This window comes from Nerophis lumbriciformis, linkage group LG08 (genome assembly GCF_033978685.3).
Source record: "Nerophis lumbriciformis linkage group LG08, RoL_Nlum_v2.1, whole genome shotgun sequence".
NCBI classification, from domain to species: Eukaryota; Metazoa; Chordata; class Actinopteri; order Syngnathiformes; family Syngnathidae; genus Nerophis; species Nerophis lumbriciformis.
The window spans coordinates 15,143,272-15,163,712 of record NC_084555.2 but is presented as its reverse complement, the minus strand read 5'-3'; the positions used below and the strand labels follow the sequence as shown (position 1 = coordinate 15,163,712).

General features: G+C 40.2%; 1 protein-coding gene across 2 annotated transcripts; it reads right to left on the bottom strand.

Moving 5' to 3' along the window:
* Positions 1 to 10,929: 10,929 nt before the first annotated feature.
* On the bottom strand, positions 10,930 to 20,441 carry rsad2 (radical S-adenosyl methionine domain containing 2). Of its 2 annotated transcripts, none has more exons than XM_061968333.2 (6): positions 20,125 to 20,441; positions 19,902 to 20,063; positions 16,276 to 16,505; positions 16,056 to 16,205; positions 15,671 to 15,707; positions 10,930 to 12,580 (listed from the first exon to the last, which is right to left on the bottom strand). In XM_061968333.2, exons 1-6 carry the CDS (start codon positions 20,423 to 20,425, stop codon positions 12,486 to 12,488), a joined length of 975 nt encoding a protein of 324 aa, XP_061824317.2. In that variant the 5' UTR covers positions 20,426 to 20,441; the 3' UTR covers positions 10,930 to 12,485. The 2 variants fall into 2 exon arrangements, with proteins under 2 accessions (XP_061824317.2, XP_061824316.2); XM_061968332.2 differs by having other exon boundaries at positions 15,675 to 15,707.

The window sequence follows — 20,441 nt, the reverse complement described above, 5'->3', positions numbered from 1 at the left end:
TATTCCGCCCATAAAACCCAATAAATAACCATCCAAAAACCACCAACAATACTCCATTTACATTTCGTGACTTGAATATTAACCAAATATTAGTTATGTTTTCATAAGCGATAACGCAGACAAACTATTTATAGCGGCGACGTGATCACTACCGTGTGTGCCTATGTTTACATCGTCGAGTGGTCTGCTGTTTCCCTGCTTCCCTGCTCCTTGGAAGTTTATTATAGATCAATAATCATGCAACTAACCTGGACAGAAGAAGGCTCAGGCTGTATTCGGATAAGTTGGTACACTCTGACATCCAATTTAGATCCAGGAATGGCAAGAACGACACAGAAAGATGCTTGGTCACACGGTAAGGTCAATGACAGCAGACCTTATACAGTAAGATATATTTTATCGTGTTTGTTTGCTCTCGTGAAGTCTGCAGTGAGTAATAATCAGTGATAAAGCAAACGTGATGCGTTTTTGAAATTAATGTGCCGCGTATGTTAAAAATGATCAAAATATGTAAATCCATCCATCCATTTTCTACCGCTTGTCCCTTTTGGGGTATTTTATGTTATTATACATGTGCCAGTTACTACATTATAATGTATTTACAGTGTGTATAAAACCTTAATGGTGGTGTTTGGATGTTTTTTTAAGGACTTTATAGGCAGAATAGAGTGGCTCCCATAGGCTCCATTATAAGCTGACTTTTGATCGTATTCATTTGATAGTTAGAATGCATAAAAAAAGTACATCTGTCGTTATGTCTTTCATGATTGTGAACCAGTGACGTGCGGTCACTAGAGGCAGGTGAGGCAGGGCCTCACCTGCAATCATGGAAAGAAAAAGAAATGTAAAAAGAAAAAAAAAAAATTAAATTGTTATATGTATTCAGTGATTATACTATAAAGTTATTTTCCATTTAACTTCACCAGTTTTCGATTATTTTTATTCAAAATCGCTGAATTTTCACATTTGCCGTTCAAATACTGAGAAGAGACGGTGTGGTGATCAGCAGCCAGTTGAGGCACGTCACTCAGTTGTGCCTCAACATGGATTGCGCAATGACTCGGCTAACTGCTGGCCTGCTGTGCAGTGAGACCGTATTGCTATATGAATTATATTATACATTTCCATAGTTTAGTTAGCTGAGGTATATAATGTACAGTGTATTTTGTCAACAACTGTATGTGTGTAACGTATTTCTTGTGCTGAGCAATCATAAAACTGCTGCGAAGACGCACTGTGTGAGGCTCGCAGTAATCCCGCCTCCTGGTGCTGGTTAATGCACCCCCGCGCAGAGTGCACCCCCCGATGGGAGCGCCACACCAACCAAAGCCCACACCCAAACCCTCCACGTGCAAGACCGAATCCACCCCAAAAAAAGTCACTTAACAAGAAGCCAAAAAGTGCAAAAACAACAATGCTCGCGCCGGAGGAGCCGTGAAAGACTGCAGGGACACAACATTAGGTACACATGCAGACTGCAGCACGGATTTCATATTTCATTCATTCACAACTCCTCCAACACGAACACCACTGTTCCCGCACTTATAAGTAAAGGTAAGACCATAATAAGTTTTTTTTTAATTAAATGTGCTTTTTTGTGTGCTACAGTTTGTATGTGTAAAGTTAAAGTTAAGTTCAAGTACCAATGATTGTCACACACACACTAGGTGTGGTGAAATTTGTCCTCTGCATTTGACCCATCCTCTTCTTCACCCCCTGGGAGGTGAGGGGAGCAGTGGGCAGCAGCGGCGCCGCGCCCGGGAATAATTTTTGGTGATTTAACCCCCAATTCCAAACCTTGATGCTGAGTGCCAAGCAGGGAAGAATGCTGGTATGAGCTTTTAAACACAACCCGTTAACTGCTGCCAATCATATGGTGAATAAGATACTCTTTAGGGTTCATATGTTTGTAAATCTGACTGTGATGAAGTCAGTGCCTCACCAGTCATGAACCTCACCGCACGTCACTGTTGTGAACGATAGGCAAAATTACAAAAAAAAGTGCAGTTCCCCTAGAATGCTACGCTCAAGCTGCTTGCTGTGCAACAGCCATCGTAGCTTGGTTGACCACCACTGGTTTTCACTTCCGGCAATTCACTTGTCCGAATACAAGCAATTGTATCTGTAATAATATAGAAAATGTGAGTCATTTATTTTTTGATTTGTGACACTACATTTATTTTGGGTGTGGGTGGAGATAAGAGGTTGGCGAAGATTATAATGCATAGGAATGACAGGAAGAGGAACATGGATGACAAAAAGGCACTTTGATTGTGTGGAGGGGGGCGTGGCCTGCGGGCCTGCCGCGGAACGGGGTGTGCAAGGACCGGCCTCGAAGACAGCGACAGGTGAGTGGATGGCCCAGGTGGGCCTTGTTATCTAATCACCTGTCGCCTTTACTAGCAGCAGCCGGAACGAGACACGGGAAGAGAGTTGGAGTGGGAGCCAGAGAGAGAGAGACACGGAATAAGAAAATACATTTTGCTGGAAAGCAAACGGCTCTCACATTTAAGACAATAAAACAGTGTTGTTTCCAGAATACCGGGCTCTCGTGCCAGTGTGTGGTGGTCAGGGGAACCCACGGCAGAGCACTGCCACAGATTGCTTTTAAGAATGATCTGAGAGAATAAAGTTGGGATAATGTGTACAGTGAAAATGATGTAGATGAAGCATATGGTTATTTTTTTTTTATATTTTCATGATGCTTTATGACAAACATTGTCTATGGAAACAACTTAATAAGTAAGAAGTAAAAGAAGATCAACCGATCTTCGATCAACCATGGACGACAAAGGGATTGAAAAATGCTTATAACAAAAAGAAGACATTATAGAGAATATTTATAACACAAAAATCCACAAAGGCAGGAAAAAAGTATGAAGCGTATAAGAACAAACTAACGAGCATCTTACGAGCACGTAAAAAAGATTATTACTATTTTTAGATAGGAACAAAAACAAAATGAGAGCTGAGAGGGGCATCCTAAATTGCATCATTAACAATGGTACTAAGAGGGATTACTCTCAATATTTCTTGAATGGAAATGTAAAAAAAGGAACAGATGAATGAAGTAGTTGAACGTTTCAATAGCTACTTTGTAAATATTAGAACCAATCAGGAGAAATATATTCTAGATCAAGTCTCAGTTGAGGACTTCAACGAAATTTCAGCTCAATGTTCCTCACAGACGTGACAGAAGAACAAATAATCTAAATTGTGAATAAAGGGGGGAATTAGATCAGATTTTAGACTTCATTTGGAATAAAAATTACTCACAGGTTACGTAAACCCTATTTGCACAGACCCAAATTGTCAGGAGGATTAGCACTACCAAACTTTAGGTTTTACTACACTAGGCCACCAACATTAGATTTCCTAAATATTGGCTGCAATATAAAGCATTTGATCCTCTTCCATTAAAGCTGGTTATGGAGGCAAACACAACTAAACCAGTATCTCTGAGGGCGGGGGTCGGCAACCCGCGGCTCTAGAGCCACATGCGGCTCTTTAGCGCCACCCTAGTGGCTCTCTGGAGCTTTTTTTGAAAATGTATGAAAAAAGATGAGGGGAAAAAAATATATTTTTTGTGTTAATATGGTTTCTGTAGGAGGACAAACATGACACAAACCTCCCCAATTGTTATAAAGCACACTGTTTGTATTATGCTTCACTGATCGAGTATTTAGCGAGCGCCGTTTTGTCCTACTAATTTTGGCGGTCCTTGAACTCACCGTAGTTTGTTTACATGTATAACTTTCTAGGACGTGTTTTATGCCACTTCTTTTTCTGTCTCGTTTTGTCCACCAAACTTTTAACGTTGTGCATGAATGCACAAAGGTGAGTTTTGTTGATGTTATTGACTTGTGTGGAGTGCTAATCGGGCATATTTGGTCACTGCATGACTGCCAGCTAATCGATGCTAACATGCTATTTAGGCTAGCTATATGTACATATTGCATCATTATGCCTCATTTGTAGCTATATTTGAGGTCATTTAGTATCCTTTAAGTCCTCTTAATTCAATTTATATCTCATGACACGCTATCTGTATGTAATATGGCTTTTAATTTTTTTTGCGGCTCCAGACAGATTTGTTTTTGTATTTTTGGTCCAATATGGCTCTTTCAACATTTTGGGTTGCCGACCCCTGGGACCCCTGGGCTCTCCCATTCCTTCATCTACTTTCGCTTACACGAAACATCCAACTGTTGAAACCTCATTTAGTATTTGGATTCAGTTTAAGCGCTATTTTGTTTTGCAGACTATTTCTAGTCTCACACCCTTCAGTGCTAACCATGCTTTCCCTCCCTCGCTTGTTGATAATGCCTTTTTAAGATGGTCAAGTCCGGGAATCAACAACATTAAAGATTTATACATTGACAACACTTTTGCCTCTTTTCAGCAACTTTGTAATATATTTTCGCTCCCTGAGTAAAACCTTTTCAGAAATCTACAGATCTGCAGTTTTGTTCTTAACACTCTCCACAGGTTCCCAAACTTACAGACTTACATAGTTTTAGATGTGTTTCTGATAAAGCCTCCAACTTTAAAAGGATCGATTACACGTATTTATAACCAATTTTTATGTTATGCCCTGAGTCTTTGAATTCCAATAAGTCACTTTGGGAGAAGGATTTAAGAATGACCCTATCTGAGGAGAGCTGGACATAGATTTTAAGTAGAGTTCATGAGTCTTCTATTTGTGCAAGACACAGCCTCCTTCAATGCAAGTTAATACGCCGTAGTTCGTACTTATTATACCAAGGTCTGACTGGCTAAGATGTATGACGGAATATCAGTATCATGTGATCGTTGTCAGTCTCCAGCATACTTGCCAACCCTCCCGGATTTTCCGGGAGACTCCCGAAATTCAGCGCCTCTCCCGAAAACCTCCCGGGACAAATTTTCTCCCGAAAATCTCCCGAAATTCAGGTGGAGCTGGAGGCCACGCCCCCTCCAGCTCCATGCAGACCTGAGTGACGTGTTGACAGCCTGTTCACACGTCCGCTTTCCCACAATATAAACAGCTAATGATCGAGGGCAAGTTCTTGGTTTCTTATGTGGGTTTATTGTTAGGCAGTTTCATTAACGTCCTCCCAGCGCGGTAACAACACACAACAACAGCAGTCAAGTTTTCGTCTACCGTAAAGCAGTTTGTCTGCCGTAAACAGCAATGTTGTGACACTTTTAAACAGGACAATATTGCCATCTACTGTACATGCATATGTGACCCACCCATAATGTGTCACATTTTTGTGTTGATTTATTTATTTTATTTTGTGGTTTGAATTCGTTTTTGGAGCTGTCATTACACATTTATCAGTATTCACATTGGTCAGTAGGGGGCAGTAGGGTGTTTCTTCCCAATTGAATGCTATCACCTAAAGTCTCTAACTTTAAAACTCTAAAGTGTTTGTGAGTTGTAGTTTGTATTTGTGAATGAATCCAGTGCACAGCTGCAGTAATCAATACAAAAAGGCGACGTGAATGCGCAATGTTTATATAGGAACTTCTGATCCTAATTCAGATTCCCAAATTAGAGCTCCCGTTTTCTTATTGATTTTATAATGTATATTTGTATAATGTGTGTGTTCTGAAATAGTGACAGAGAATAGAACAAGGATGGACAATTCAACCCTTAACTCAACAATGAGTAGATGCGTGTTATATGTGTGTATATGTGTAAATAAATGAACACTGAAATTCAAGTATTTCTTTTATTTATATATATATATATATATATATATATATATATATATATATATATACACACACACACACACACACACACAGGTAAAAGCCAGTAAATTAGAATATTTTGAAAAACTTGATTTATTTCAGTAATTGCATTCAAAAGGTGTAACTTGTACATTATATTTATTCATTGCACACAGACTGATGCATTCAAATGTTTATTTCATTTAATTTTGATGATTTGAAGTGGCAACAAATGAAAATCCAAAATTCCGTGTGTCACAAAATTAGAATATTACTTAAGGCTAATACAAAAAAGGGATTTTTAGAAATGTTGGCCAACTGAAAAGTATGAAAATGAAAAATATGAGCATGTACAATACTCAATACTTGGTTGGAGCTCCTTTTGCCTCAATTACTGCGTTAATGCGGCGTGGCATGGAGTCGATGAGTTTCTGGCACTGCTCAGGTGTTATGAGAGCCCAGGTTGCTCTGATAGTGGCCTTCAACTCTTCTGCGTTTTTGGGTCTGGCATTCTGCATCTTCCTTTTCACAATACCCCACAGATTTTCTATGGGGCTAAGGTCAGGGGAGTTGGCGGGCCAATTTAGAACAGAAATACCATGGTCCGTAAACCAGGCACGGGTAGATTTTGCGCTGTGTGCAGGCGCCAAGTCCTGTTGGAACTTGAAATCTCCATCTCCATAGAGCAGGTCAGCAGCAGGAAGCATGAAGTGCTCTAAAACTTGCTGGTAGACGGCTGCGTTGACCCTGGATCTCAGGAAACAGAGTGGACCGACACCAGCAGATGACATGGCACCCCAAACCATCACCCAACCATGCAAATTTTGCATTTCCTTTGGAAATCGAGGTCCCAGAGTCTGGAGGAAGACAGGAGAGGCACAGGATCCACGTTGCCTGAAGTCTAGTGTAAAGTTTCCACCATCAGTGATGGCGTGGTTAAGAGGGGAGGAGTATATTTACAGCTAGAATTCACCAAGTCAAGTATTTCATATATATATATATATAAGAAATACTTGACTTTCAGTGAATTCTAGCTATGTATATTTATTTTATTGTATATATATATATATATATAAATAAGAGAAATACTTGAATTTCAGTGTTCATTTATTTACACATATACACACACATAACACTCATCTACTCATTGTTGAGTTAAGGGTTGAATTGTCCATCCTTGTTCTATTCTCTGTCACTATTTTTCTAACCATGCTGAACACCCACCCTCTCTGATGATGCATTCTGCTTCGTCTCCTTGTTGTGTGCGCAGTTGTGCACTCTCTAAAAGCCCTAGATGTTAATGTCACATATGCATGTACAGTAGATGGCAGTATTGTCCTGTTTAAGTGTCACAACATTGCGGTTTACAGCAGACAAACTGCTTTACGGTAGACAACAACAGCAGTCTGTTGTTGTGTGTTGTTGCCGCGCTGGGAGGACGTTAATGAAACTGCCTAACAATAAACCCACATAAGAAACCAAGAACTCGCCCTCGATCATTCTACAGCTATAACGTCATTGGGCAGGCATGCTGTTTATATTGTGGGAAAGCGGACGTGAAAACAGGCTGTCGACACGTCACTCAGGTCCGCATGGATTTCGGGAGATTTTCGGGAGAAAATTTGTCCCGGGAGGCTTTGGTGAGAGGTGCTGAATTTCGGGAGTCTCCCGGAAAATCCGGGAGGGTTGGCAAGTATGCGCATATTGCAAATACTAACGTATTTGTTGTTATTTCAAAAGTTCTGTGTAATTAAAGTCAACATTTTCTGAACTGCGGAGAAGATTATGAAAGAAGATTTGGGGACATTTGCTGCAGTCGGGCGGAAGGCGGTGTACACCCTGGACAAGTCGCCACCTCTATTATAATCCACTTTAAGAAACTGAACTCAAAGTGTTTATAAAATAAAAGAGGATATTGAACCTTATTCATGAACGACACAATGTATCACATGTTCAGTAAATCATGTGAACCATACAGCAATTTAACTATCTATTCATGTGAACTGTATTGATATTTTTTTATTCTGTTTTTTGTTGTTGAAAAATTAAGTTAACTATTATGTTGGAAATTATTTCTAGACAGAAAAGTGTTTGGGTTAAAAAAGCTCTGCTTCTACCTACTCATTTTCAGACATGTAAAAATCTGAAACTGTAAACATGTGATGTAAACATCGAAACAGTAGACATGTTCTAAAAACATCACAATGTTGTTATTTTCTTTTCATTACTCAATTGTTGCTGTTTTGTTTCTCTCTCTTTTTTTTTTTTTAAATGTCCAAAATAAATACTTCCAAAACTGTCAAGACTTGGTCCTGGGTGTTTGCTTTTCCAGGATGCAGCGGAAAGTTGGCACGGGCGAGACGGGAACCAAGGTACATGATTTATTTATTAAAAAAAGATCAAACGAAAAGCGCGCACAATGGCGGAGAATAAGCTATGAAACCAAAAGACTATAGCAAAAAAGTACAAATGAAAAGCACGCACAGTGGCGGAAACTATGAACAATTAAACAAAACATTAACTGTGGCTTGATAAACAAAAACTTACTTGGCATGGAACCGGCATGAAAAAGGAGCAGCAAGGATCATAAGGGCGTGCAGAAGCATATATGGGGTGCGAGGTCGTCAGAAAGACAAACTGAAAAACACTGAACTTAAATACTATGGACATGATTAGTGAAAGCAGGTGCGTGACTCAAAACGTGAAACAGGTGCGTGACGTGACAGGCGAAAACCAATGGTTGCTATGGTGACCAGACAAGGGAGTGAAAAAGACAGAAACAAAACAAAACATGACTTAAAACAAAACATGATAATACAGACATGACAGAGCCCCTCCCTTAAGGACAGATACCAGATGTCCAAGAAAAAAAACTTAACAAAAGTCATGGGAGGGCGTGAGGGGGACATGGCGTTGGGTCGCCAGACCAAGTGGCCCCGAATCCACCGAGGCAAAGTCAAGTGGCGGCGGCGAGTGGAACGCCGCTGCAGCAGGCGAGGCGGGCGCCCAGGGATTGGCCACATTCGTGGCCGACTGGGAGGTGGGCGCACTTGGCGTGGCGGGCGACCAGGTAGCGGCCATATCCGTAGCCGACGAGGAGGCAGGCGCGTCGTCAACTTGGCAGGCGTGGCAGCTCGGCGTGGCAAGTCAGGCGGCAAAGCTCGGCGTGACGCGTCCAGCGGCGAAGCTCGGCGTGGGTCTTGGTCTTGGTGTGGGTCTTGGCATGGCGGGTCTTGGTCTTGGTGTGGGTCTTGGTCTTGGCATGGCGAGTCTTGGTCTTGGCATGGCGAGTCTTGGTCTTGGCATGGCGAGTCTTGGTCTTGGCATGGCGTGTCTTGGTCTTGGCATGGCGTGTCTTGGTCTTGGCATGGCGTGTCTTGGTCTTGGCATGGCGTGTCTTGGTCTTGGCATGGCGTGTCTTGGTCTTGGCATGGCGTGTCTTGGTCTTGGCATGGCGTGTCTTGGTCTTGGCATGGCGTGTCTTGGTCTTGGCATGGCGTGTCTTGGTCTTGGCATGGCGTGTCTTGGTCTTGGCATGGCGGGTCTTGGTCTTGGCATGGCGGGTCTTGGTCTTGGCATGGCGGGTCTTGGTCTTGGCATGGCGGGTCTTGGTCTTGGCATGGCGGGTCTTGGTGTCGTTGAGCTGGTGCCGGGTCTTGGTGTCGTTGAGCTGGTGCCGGGTCTTGGCGTCGTGGAGCTGGTGCCGGGTCTTGGCGTCGTGGAGCTGGTACCGGAGCTTGGCGTCGTGGAGCTACTGGTGCAGGTGGAGGTGGTCTAGCTGGGGGTTGCGGCTTGGCAGGTCGGAAGACTGGTGAGGGCTGTCGTGCTGGAGGCTGTGGCTTGACGGGTCGGTAGACTGGTGAGGGCGGTCGTGCTGGAGGCTGTGCCTTGACAGGTCGGTAGACTGGTGGTGGCGGCCGTGAGGGAGGCTGTGGCTTGACAGGTCGGAAGACTGGTGGTGGCGGCCGTGCTGGAGGCTGTGGCTTGGCATGGTGATGCCGAGCCACCCCACCAACACAGCTCCCGACCCCAGCCCCCCCCTCAAGGGGCGGATACCAGACGCGCTCCCTGCGGTCTGGAACTCTCTGTAGGGGTGGGCGGGGGAGGGCAGAAATGTCCCCTTTATTTTGGCCACAATATTTTTCTTTATCCCCCACCTGGGGTTGTGTGGGCGGAAAAAAAGAAAAAAATTGTGACGGGGGCGGGACATGAAATTGGGATGGCTGTGACTGACTAGACCTGATTTCTAAAAACATGTTTTGATAATGTTTTATCAAAGACATGGCAGTAGAGTTTTTTGCTGGAGGCGGGTGATTTAAAGAAAAAAGTATTGAAAAAAAAATCCTGGTCTGTGATGTCATCATGGGGAAGCCGGGCAGACTGCTGCTTGCTTCCGCCCGGAGGGGGCGGGGCTTGTGGGAGCGGCATGTCCTGCTGGCTCGAGGAAGTTTTTCCCCGTCCTTGGCGACGTTTCCGGGACGGGAGCGACGCGCCGATCGGCACCAGCTTGCCTTCATTCCCCCACATCATCCCCCGGCGCTCCCTGGGGGAAAAGCGCAGCGTCTCTGCCTCCATGGCGCGCAGCACCTCCCAAGAAGCTTCATCCGCATTGTCCAACTCGGCCAACTTCCTTGCGGAAAAGCGGGTCTGCTGACGACCTACTGTCAAGACTTGGTCCTGGGTGTTTGCTTTTCCAGGATGCAGCGGAAAGTTGGCACGGGCGAGACGGGAACCAAGGTACATGATTTATTTATTAAAAAAAGATCAAACGAAAAGCGCGCACAATGGCGGAGAATAAGCTATGAAACCAAAAGACTATAGCAAAAAAGTACAAATGAAAAGCACGCACAGTGGCGGAAACTATGAACAATTAAACAAAACATTAACTGTGGCTTGATAAACAAAAACTTACTTGGCATGGAACCGGCATGAAAAAGGAGCAGCAAGGATCATAAGGGCGTGCAGAAGCATATATGTGGTGCGAGGTCGTCAGAAAGACAAACTGAAAAACACTGAACTTAAATACTATGGACATGATTAGTGAAAGCAGGTGCGTGACGTGACAGGCGAAAACCAGTGGTTGCTATGGTGACCAGACAAGGGAGTGAAAAAGACAGAAACTAAACAAAACATGACTTAAAACAAAACATGATAATACAGACATGACACAAAACAATACAATACAGAGGTAGAGAGATCTCCACATGGATGGAAGGATGGATCTTTATTGCCATTGCACAAGTACAAAAACATTTTATTTTCAGCACAAACCCATTCAAGATTAGACAAACATTGTTCAGGGTTACAGAACAGGAACGCTGACGGGTTGCCACATACGGCGCCCCATAAAAGGTGGGAAAAAGATAGACGCTGGGGAAGGATGAGTAAAAAAAATCGATTATAGACTCGGCTCCTATTGAGAGGGCCACAGTCTGGTAGGGTTGTACGGTATACTGGTACTAGTAAAGTACCGCAGTGCTAATGAATCAAAAACGGTACTCCGTTTGAAAAATACCGCTTCCCATTTATTTTTTTTTAACGGGCATGACAGCGCGCTGTAATCACGTTGTGACATTGCTGGTTTTACAAGCAGTGCAGAGGAGCATGTTCGGCAACGCACAATCACAGAGTACTTATAAGCAGACACAGTGCGTCGACAGAAAAGAGCGAACGGACGCATTTTGGCTTAAAAACTAACAATAAAGGTGAAGCTACAACACTGAAACGCCACTCTACAAGAGGTGCTATAAAACATGGCGAGGTAGCTCGTGGCTAATGTCCATCCGCGGTTGGTAGTATTTTAGCTACTTCTAAGTCACTAATCCTCGCCTCCATGGCGACAAACTATATTTCTTAAAAGTATTATCCCTGCGGGACGAGGAATAGCTAAACCTGCTTCACTACACACGGTAGGAGGATACAATAGCTCACCGGCGTCACCGCTAACAAAAGCTAGCGCTCCTCAATGTAAACAAATGCCATTGGAAAGGGAAAGGCCTTCAATGAATGCCAGTGAGAACTGGCATTTACTAGAGAATACATTTTATTTGGCATATTTATACAATATATTTTTTCATCCCACTGGGTTGTGAGTTTTTCCTTGCCCTTCTGTGGGATCTGAACCAAGGATGTTGTTGTGGCTTGTGCAGCCCTTTTAGACACTTGTGATTTTGGGCTATATAAATAAACATTGATTGATTGATTGATTGATACATAAAATAAAATTTAAAGTGAAAGCCAAATTCTCCCTTTGGATTATGATTTTAAATTATTAATCAAATCTTGGAAAATGTCTTTGTATCTGTAATAAATATGCAGGTATAATTATTGCTTATAATTATCAGGACACTTATTACTTATGTATAGATTATTGCTATTGTGTGCTTGGCTGTTGGGTAGTTGCTATCTCCATGTAGCCCATGGCCTACTATTTTTTTTTTTTTACATTTTATAAATGACTTCACTAAATACAAGAAAAGACCAACCTTGTGGAGATCCTTTAGCTTTTAGCTGGCTCTTTAGCTCTGCACTGCAGAACTACTTAATGCTGATATCAGACCGATTTCCGATATTAATAATGAATCAGGACACCCTGTAATAACAACCACCTGGCATGTTAACAGCAAAAAAAACATTTTTGACAAAAACAACAGAAAGTTTGTATGTACAGTGTATCAAGTTCAGGAATCGTACAATGTTACCACTCCAACTTCATGTCTGCTTTGCTCCACACATACTTTCCTCCCCTTTTTAGAAACATTTTCTCATCAAAGCCACTGAAAGTGATGGCCTCTTCCACGCCGACATCGAGGATGGACTTCGACGGGTCTTTTCGACCCTCTCGACAGTCCAAGAAACGCATCTGAGGGGAGGAAAAGGACAATAACGAGTGCATAAGACAATGATAGACGATGTAATTGCTCCAAAAATGGTTCAAGTCGGCAGGTGCGTGGTCTACAAAGGCAAAAGACAGCTGGGGTTCCTAATATATATATATATATATATATATATATATATATATATATATATAGTCGAGGTTTCTGTGGTGTATCCGTTATACAGTGCTCAATACCGGGGTCGAGGGGAATATCCTCTTCAGGGGATTTTTCAGGAAAATCCCCTGAAGAGCAGTGTAACCTGCGAAACAGGCTTGTAGGGATGAAATAGCCTCTGTGTTTTTTCCTGACCTAACGTATATATATATATATATATATATATATATATATATATATATATATATATATATATAAATGGTAAATGGGCTATACTTGTATAGCGCTTTTCTACCTTAAAGGTACTCAAAACGCTTTGACACTATTTCCACATTCACCCGTTCACACACACATTCACACACTGATGGCGGGAGCTGCCATGCAAGGCCCTAACCACAACCAATCAGGAGCAAGGGTGAAGTGTCTTGCTCAAGGACACAACGGACGGAACTAGGTTGGTAGAAGGTGGGGATCGAACCAGGAACCCTCAGGTTGCTGGCATGGCTACTCTTCTAACTGCGCCACACCGTCCCATATATATATATATATATATATATATATATATATATATATATATATATATATATATATATATATATAAATATATATATATATATATATATTTTTTTTAAATCGATTCGAATTTGAATCGCGATTCTCACGTTGTGCGATTCAGAATCGATTCTCGTTTAAAAAAAAAAAATCGATTTTTTAAAATGTATTTATAATTTAATTTTTATTTATTTATTTTAATTAATCAATCCAACAAAACAATACACAGCAATACCAAAACAATGCAATCCAATTCCAAAACCAAACCCGACCCAGCAACACTCAGAACTGCAATAAACAGAGCAATTGAGAGGAGACACAAACACGACACAGAACAAACCAAAAGTAGTGAAACAAAAATGAATATTATCAACAACAGTATCAATATTAGTTACAATTTCAACATAGCAGTGATTAAAAATCCCTCATTGACATTATCATTAGACATTTATATAAAAAAAAAAGAAGAACAATAGTGTCACAGTGGCTTACGCTTGCATCACATGTCATAAGCTTGACAACACACTGTGTCCAATATTTTCACAAAGATAAAATAAGTCATATTTTTTGTTCATTTAGTAGTTAAAACAAATTTACATTATTGCAATCAGTTGATAAAACATTGTCCTGTACAATTATAAAAGCTTTTTACAAAAATCTACTACTCTGCTTGCATGTCAGCAGACTGGGGTAGATCCTGCTGAAATCTTATGTATTGAATGAATGGAGAATCGTTTTGAATCGGGAAAAAATCATTTTTGAATCGAGAATCGTGTTGAATTGAAAAAAAAAAAAAATCGATTTTGAATCGAATCGTGACCCCAAGAATCGATATTGAATCGAATCGTGGGACACCCAAAGATTCACAGCCCTAATATATATATATATATATATATATATATATATATATATATATATATATATATATATATCTATATCCAATCCAATCCAATCCACTTTATTTATATAGCACATTTAAACAACAAAATGTTTCCAAAGTGCTGCACAACAATATTAAACACAATTAAAAACAATATAAAATAAATATGATTAAAAACAATTTCAAAGGGTAAAACCAATTAAAACAGTAAATAGAAAGCAAAAAGCAAAATTTTAAAAACACAGAGGACAACAGAGGACCACACAACTCACGTAGTGTTAAAAGCCAGAGAATAAAAGTGGGTCTTAAGACGAGACTTAAAACACTCCACTGTGGGAGCAGTTCGAACATGGAGGGGCAGAGTGTTCCAGAGCTTAGGGCCGACCACAGAGAAGGCCCTGTCTGCCCTGGTTTTAAGTCTCGTCTTGGACACCACGAGCTGGAGCTGGCTCTCGGACCTCAGAGCGCGCGCAGGATTGTAAGTTTGGATGAGGTCCGAGATATACTGAGGTGCCAGTCCATGTAAAGCTTTAAAAACAAACAGCAAGGTTTTAAAATCAATTCTAAAATGAACAGGGAGCCAGTGCAAACTCTCAAGGATTGGGGTTATATGCTGGCGTCTCCTGGCCCCTGTTAAAAGTCGTGCTGACGCATTCTGGACTAACTGCAACCGGGAGAGAGCTTTTTGGCTAATGCCAGCATAAAGTGCATTGCAGTAGTCCAGGCGACTTGAAATAAAAGCATGCACGACTTGTTCAAAAAGGTTAAAAGATAAAAACGGTTTTACCTTTGCTAAAAGACGAAGATGATAAAAACACGATTTTAAAACGCCATTGACTTGTTTGTCAAGTTTAAAATCGCTGTCTATAGTGACGCCAAGGCTGGTGACTTTGGGACGCACATAATTTTGCAATAGTCCCAAGTCAGTGAGGGCCGGACCAAACACTAAAATTTCCGTTTTTCCCTCATTCATTATTAAAAAATTCTGGGCTAACCAAGCCTTGACGTCGCATAGACAGTTGAGAAGGAGTGTCAGGGGGCCGTGGCCTTTTGAAATACCGGTAGGCATATAAATTTGGCAGTCGTCGGATAATCAGGAGGACATCAGGAGATTTAAAAATCTCCTGATGATTGAGGGAACCCCTCATGAAACAGGCCTGTAGAGATGAAATAGTCTTGTGATTTTTTCCCACACATACATATATATATATATATATATATATATATATATATATATATATATATATATATATACACACAAACTTGTTAATGAATTACCATGTGGTGAAATAGTTAAGTTTTCCATTCCATTCATGCATTCCAAAATTATGATTGCGGTTAAAACATCCATCCATCCATTTTCCACCGCTTGTCCCTTTTGGGGTCGCGGGAGGTTAAAACATGTACTAGCTTAATTTCATGAAGAGATTACATCTTTTCTCAAAGTATTTTGTACTTCCAATTTACATCCCGTCATTTTTGCCACCTATAATTAGAGCGTTTACGACAGATATGAGATAGAACATACTTACGTATTCATCCAAGATCAAGTAAGAATTCCTCATCTGTGAAGATAAAATTCACAAAAAATGTTTCGGGTCTCAACAACTTAAGAGTTTCCATATTGTATACTCCATCCATTGTGACCATGTTCACATGAGTAAAAGCATATACTTGTTAACTTATCATATGTTTTTAGCAAACATTAACAATGTTTTATTACATATTATTAATCTAAAAAAAGTGTGAGAATTTCTCTCTCAATGTTGTAAATGCCAGTTTCCATGCCAATCAAATGTTGTGTTCCTCTTAACGAGACAAATAAGACTGGCCTCCAGTATGCTGGTTGTAGCAGAGTAGTGCACTCTATTTTGCACACAATGAATCAACGGTCAATAGAATGGAAAACTAACCTTCTCATTGGACTCAGGAACCAAGCAGGAGACACTGCTGTGTCTGTCCAGAAACTCCTGAAACTGTTGGTCGCTGATGGTGAACCTCTCGGCCTCTCTCAGGGCTTTCTCGCCCACATTTTCACCATCAATCAGCAGACATTGGAAGACCTGAAACAAACAAAAGACAAGTTACACAGCAGGTCATTTTTATATACACCAAGCGATGTCACTTGCTTACCTTCCATCGGACCGGGCTGAGCTGAACAATGGGCTCTGCCATGTTCTCGTCCACGTTGAAGGTGTTGATGACTGAGTTGATTTTGAAGGCCACTTTATACTTCTGGCACCAGTTCCGGATGTTGTACAGACAGTTCAGGTGGCTCTTCTTGCCTTGAGCTCGGCCAATCAGCTGGTTGGTCGCTTCATCAAAACTGTCACAGGATATGGCCAGGATGTCAAGATGGCTGCCTAACAGTGAGGTAGGAGGCAAGATCATTAACCATGAACGCTTTTTTCATAGATAATCACCTCAAAATACTTCATGAATATAAAGTAGCCTTTTATCAAGCCAGGAACCAAATGTGTATGTATATATACACACACATATAAACATATACATATGTATATACACATACATTATACGTATATAGACATACATTATATGCATATACAGTATATACACACATACATTATATGTATATACAGACACACATATGTACACATTGATATACATATATTTATATACACACCCATACACATACATATATATGTATGTATACATATATATATATATATATATATATGTATGTGTGGGAAAAAAAAATCACAAGACTACTTCATCTCTACAGGCCTGTTTCATGAGGGGTTCCCTCAATCATCAGGAAATCTCCTGATGATTGAGGGAACCCCTCATGAAACAGGCCTGTAGAGATGAAGTAGTCTTGTGATTTTTTTCCCACACATACATATATTGCGCTCTACTACGGTATCGAGCACTATTTTTTGGATAACCTTATTAAGACACATATATATATATATATATATATATATATATATATATATATATATAAATATATATATATATATATAAATATATATACATACATTATATATGTACATATATAATATATATATACACTATATTTATATACAAACCCCGTTTCCATATGAGTTGGGAAATTGTGTTAGATGTAAATATAAATGGAATACAATGATTTGCAAATAATTTTCAACCCATATTTAGTTGAATATGCTACAAAGACAACATATTTGATGTTCAAACTGATAAAAAAATGTTTTGTTGCAAATAATCATTAACTTTAGAATTTGATGCCAGCAACACGTGACAAAGAAGTTGGGAAAGGTGGCAATAAATACTGATAAAGTTGAGGAATGCTCATCAAACACTTATTTGAAACATCCCACAGGTGTGCAGGCTAATTGGGAACAGGTGGGTGCCATGATTGGGTAGAAAAACAGCTTCCCAAAAAATGCTCAGTCTTTCACAAGAAAGGATGGGGCGAGGTACACCCCTTTGTCCACAACTGCGTGAGCAAATAGTCAAACAGTTTAAGAACAACTATTCTCAAACTGCAATTGCAAGAAATTTAGGGATTTCAACATCTACGGTCCATAATATCATCAAAAGGTTCAGAGAATCTGGAGAAATCACTGCACGTAAGCGGCATGGCCGGAAACCTACATTGAATTCCGTGACCTTCGATCCCTCAGACGGCACTGTATCAAAAACCGACATCAATCTCTAAAGGATATCACCACATGGGCTCAGGAACACTTCAGAAAACCACTGTCACTAAATACAGTTTGTCGCTACATCTGTAAGTGCAAGTTAAAGCTCTCCTATGCAAAGCGAAAGCCATTTATCAACAACATCCAGAAAAGCCGCCGGCTTCTCTGGGCCCGAGATCATCTAAGATGGACTCATGCAAAGTGGAAAAGTGTTCTGTGGTCTGACGAGGCCACATTTCAAATTGTTTTTGGAAATATTCGACATCGTGTCATCCGGACCAAAGGGGAAGCGAACCATCCAGACTGTTATCAACGCAAAGTTCAAAAGCCAGCATCTGTGATGGTATGGGGGTGCATTAGTGCCCAAGGCATGGGTAACTTACACATCTGTGAAGGCACCATTAATGCTGAAAGGTACATACAGGTTTTGGAACAACTTATGCTGCCATCTAAGCGCCATCTTTTTCATGGACGCCCCTGCTTATTTCAGCAAGACAATGCCAAGCCACATTCAGCACTTGTTACAACAGCGTGGCTTTGCAAAAAAAGAGTGCGGTTACTTTCCTGGCCCGCCTGCAGTCCAGACCTGTCTCCCATCGAAAATGTGTGGCGCATTATGAAACGTAAAATACGACAGCGGAGACCCCGGACTGTTGAACAACTGAAGCTCTACATAAAACAAGAATGGGAAAGAATTCCACTTTCATAACTTCAACAATTAGTTCCCTCAGTTCCCAATCGTTTATTGAGTGTTGTTAAAAGAAAAGGTGATGCAACACACTGGTGAACATGTCCTTTCCCAACTACTTTGGCGTGTGTTGCAGCCGTGAAATTCTAAGTTAATTATTATTCGCAAAAAAAAATTTAGTTTATGAGTTTGAACATCAAATATCTTGTCTTTGTAGTGCATTAAATTGAATATGGGTTGAAAAGGATTTGCAAATCATTGTATTCCGTTTATATTTACATCTAACATAATTTCCCAACTCATATGGAAACGTGGTTATTATATACACACACATACATTATATGTATATTATATATATACACACACACACACACGCACATTTAATTATATATATATATATATATATATATATACACATACATACACACACACACACACACACACACACACACACATACATACATATACACACACACACACATATATATATATATATATATATATATATATATATATATATATATATATATATATATACACACATACATACACGTTCCGGCTTCACAATAATAGCGTGTCAGATCCGATCTAACTACAATAAAATTAAAAATCGTCTTACATTACGATCATGCTTTGTCAAAATGTTTTGCACTGTAATCTGTAATATTTCTAAATGTTTGTTGGTAGATTGAAACAAAGTGTATATTATTTTCTAACCTGTTATCATTGATAGTCCTGCAATTACAGAATGTTAAGCAGGCTGAATATTACATTTTATAGAGATAGAGAAGGTTAGAGAGACTAGAGAAGGTTAAAACATCGTCATGCAGAGACATGAAATATCACAGATTATTTTACCAAACATCTTTGACAATTAAACATTGATCGTAACAATCCACATTTTGTGTTATTAATGTAATATATAAACTGGTATCTAAACATCGATCATGGAAACATATTTATTATTAATTTAGTTTGTGTTATAGCACAACATAAGTGTTTATAAATAATTTGTTGTCAGTTATTTATGAGTCCCTTATTATGCAGTATATTTGGTTAGTACTTATTTTTCTAATCAGCCTGACCTAAGCCTAAGGTTTGTGTTACTGTAAATACATAATATTTGTAACTAACACATAGTTCATTTTATTTTACAAGGATTTAAACTGTAAATAGGATAGATATAATTATTGTATACGAGGAAAATCAAAAGTAAAATTACTAATTCAGTGTTAATTTTGAGTGTTCCTGGGGCCTTCTGTGGTGAAAAGTTGAGTTTGAGATCGAAAAGGTTAAGAACCCCTGATCTACCCAACAAAGATTTCTCGGGTTGAATTAAAAATACAATCCAACTAAAAGTTATTTTGATAAACAATTTACAAACATATTAAACACATAACACCCCTTAGCACAAAATAGATATTTACCATATTTTTGGAACCACGTTTCTTTGATCATGCTACCATTGCTGACAATGCTGACACTTGGAAGTTGTAGCTCTTGTTTACAGTATTGGACCAATTTTCCAAGATAGTCGCCCTTTTCATGCAAGAATGGTTCTCCACCAGAGAAGTTGATCTTTTCCATTCCTGCGAGGGATATAAATGTTTAAATAAAGAATAAGAGACAAGGCGGTGTCATGTAATTTACCTGAATCCCTCAGGAGTTTAAGGCCCCTCTTTGCTTCCTCCAGAGGCAGCACAAAGGATGTCTTTGCAGTGTGGAAACAAAAGCCACACTTGTAGTTACACTTGCGTGTATAATGGTAGTTGACGCTGGTCGGAGTAACTGCATTTGGACTTCTTTTGCTGACTCCTGTTTCAGTGCCTGGTCCTGTGCACGCTCTCCAGGAGTAAAGTTTGTCCAAGAGTCTGTTGAAAATGGAGAAGATGGTCATGATGCAGAGCTGCACAGGCAGCAGATGATCTACAACTATGGAGGACAGGTTCATTTCCACGCACAGCTTT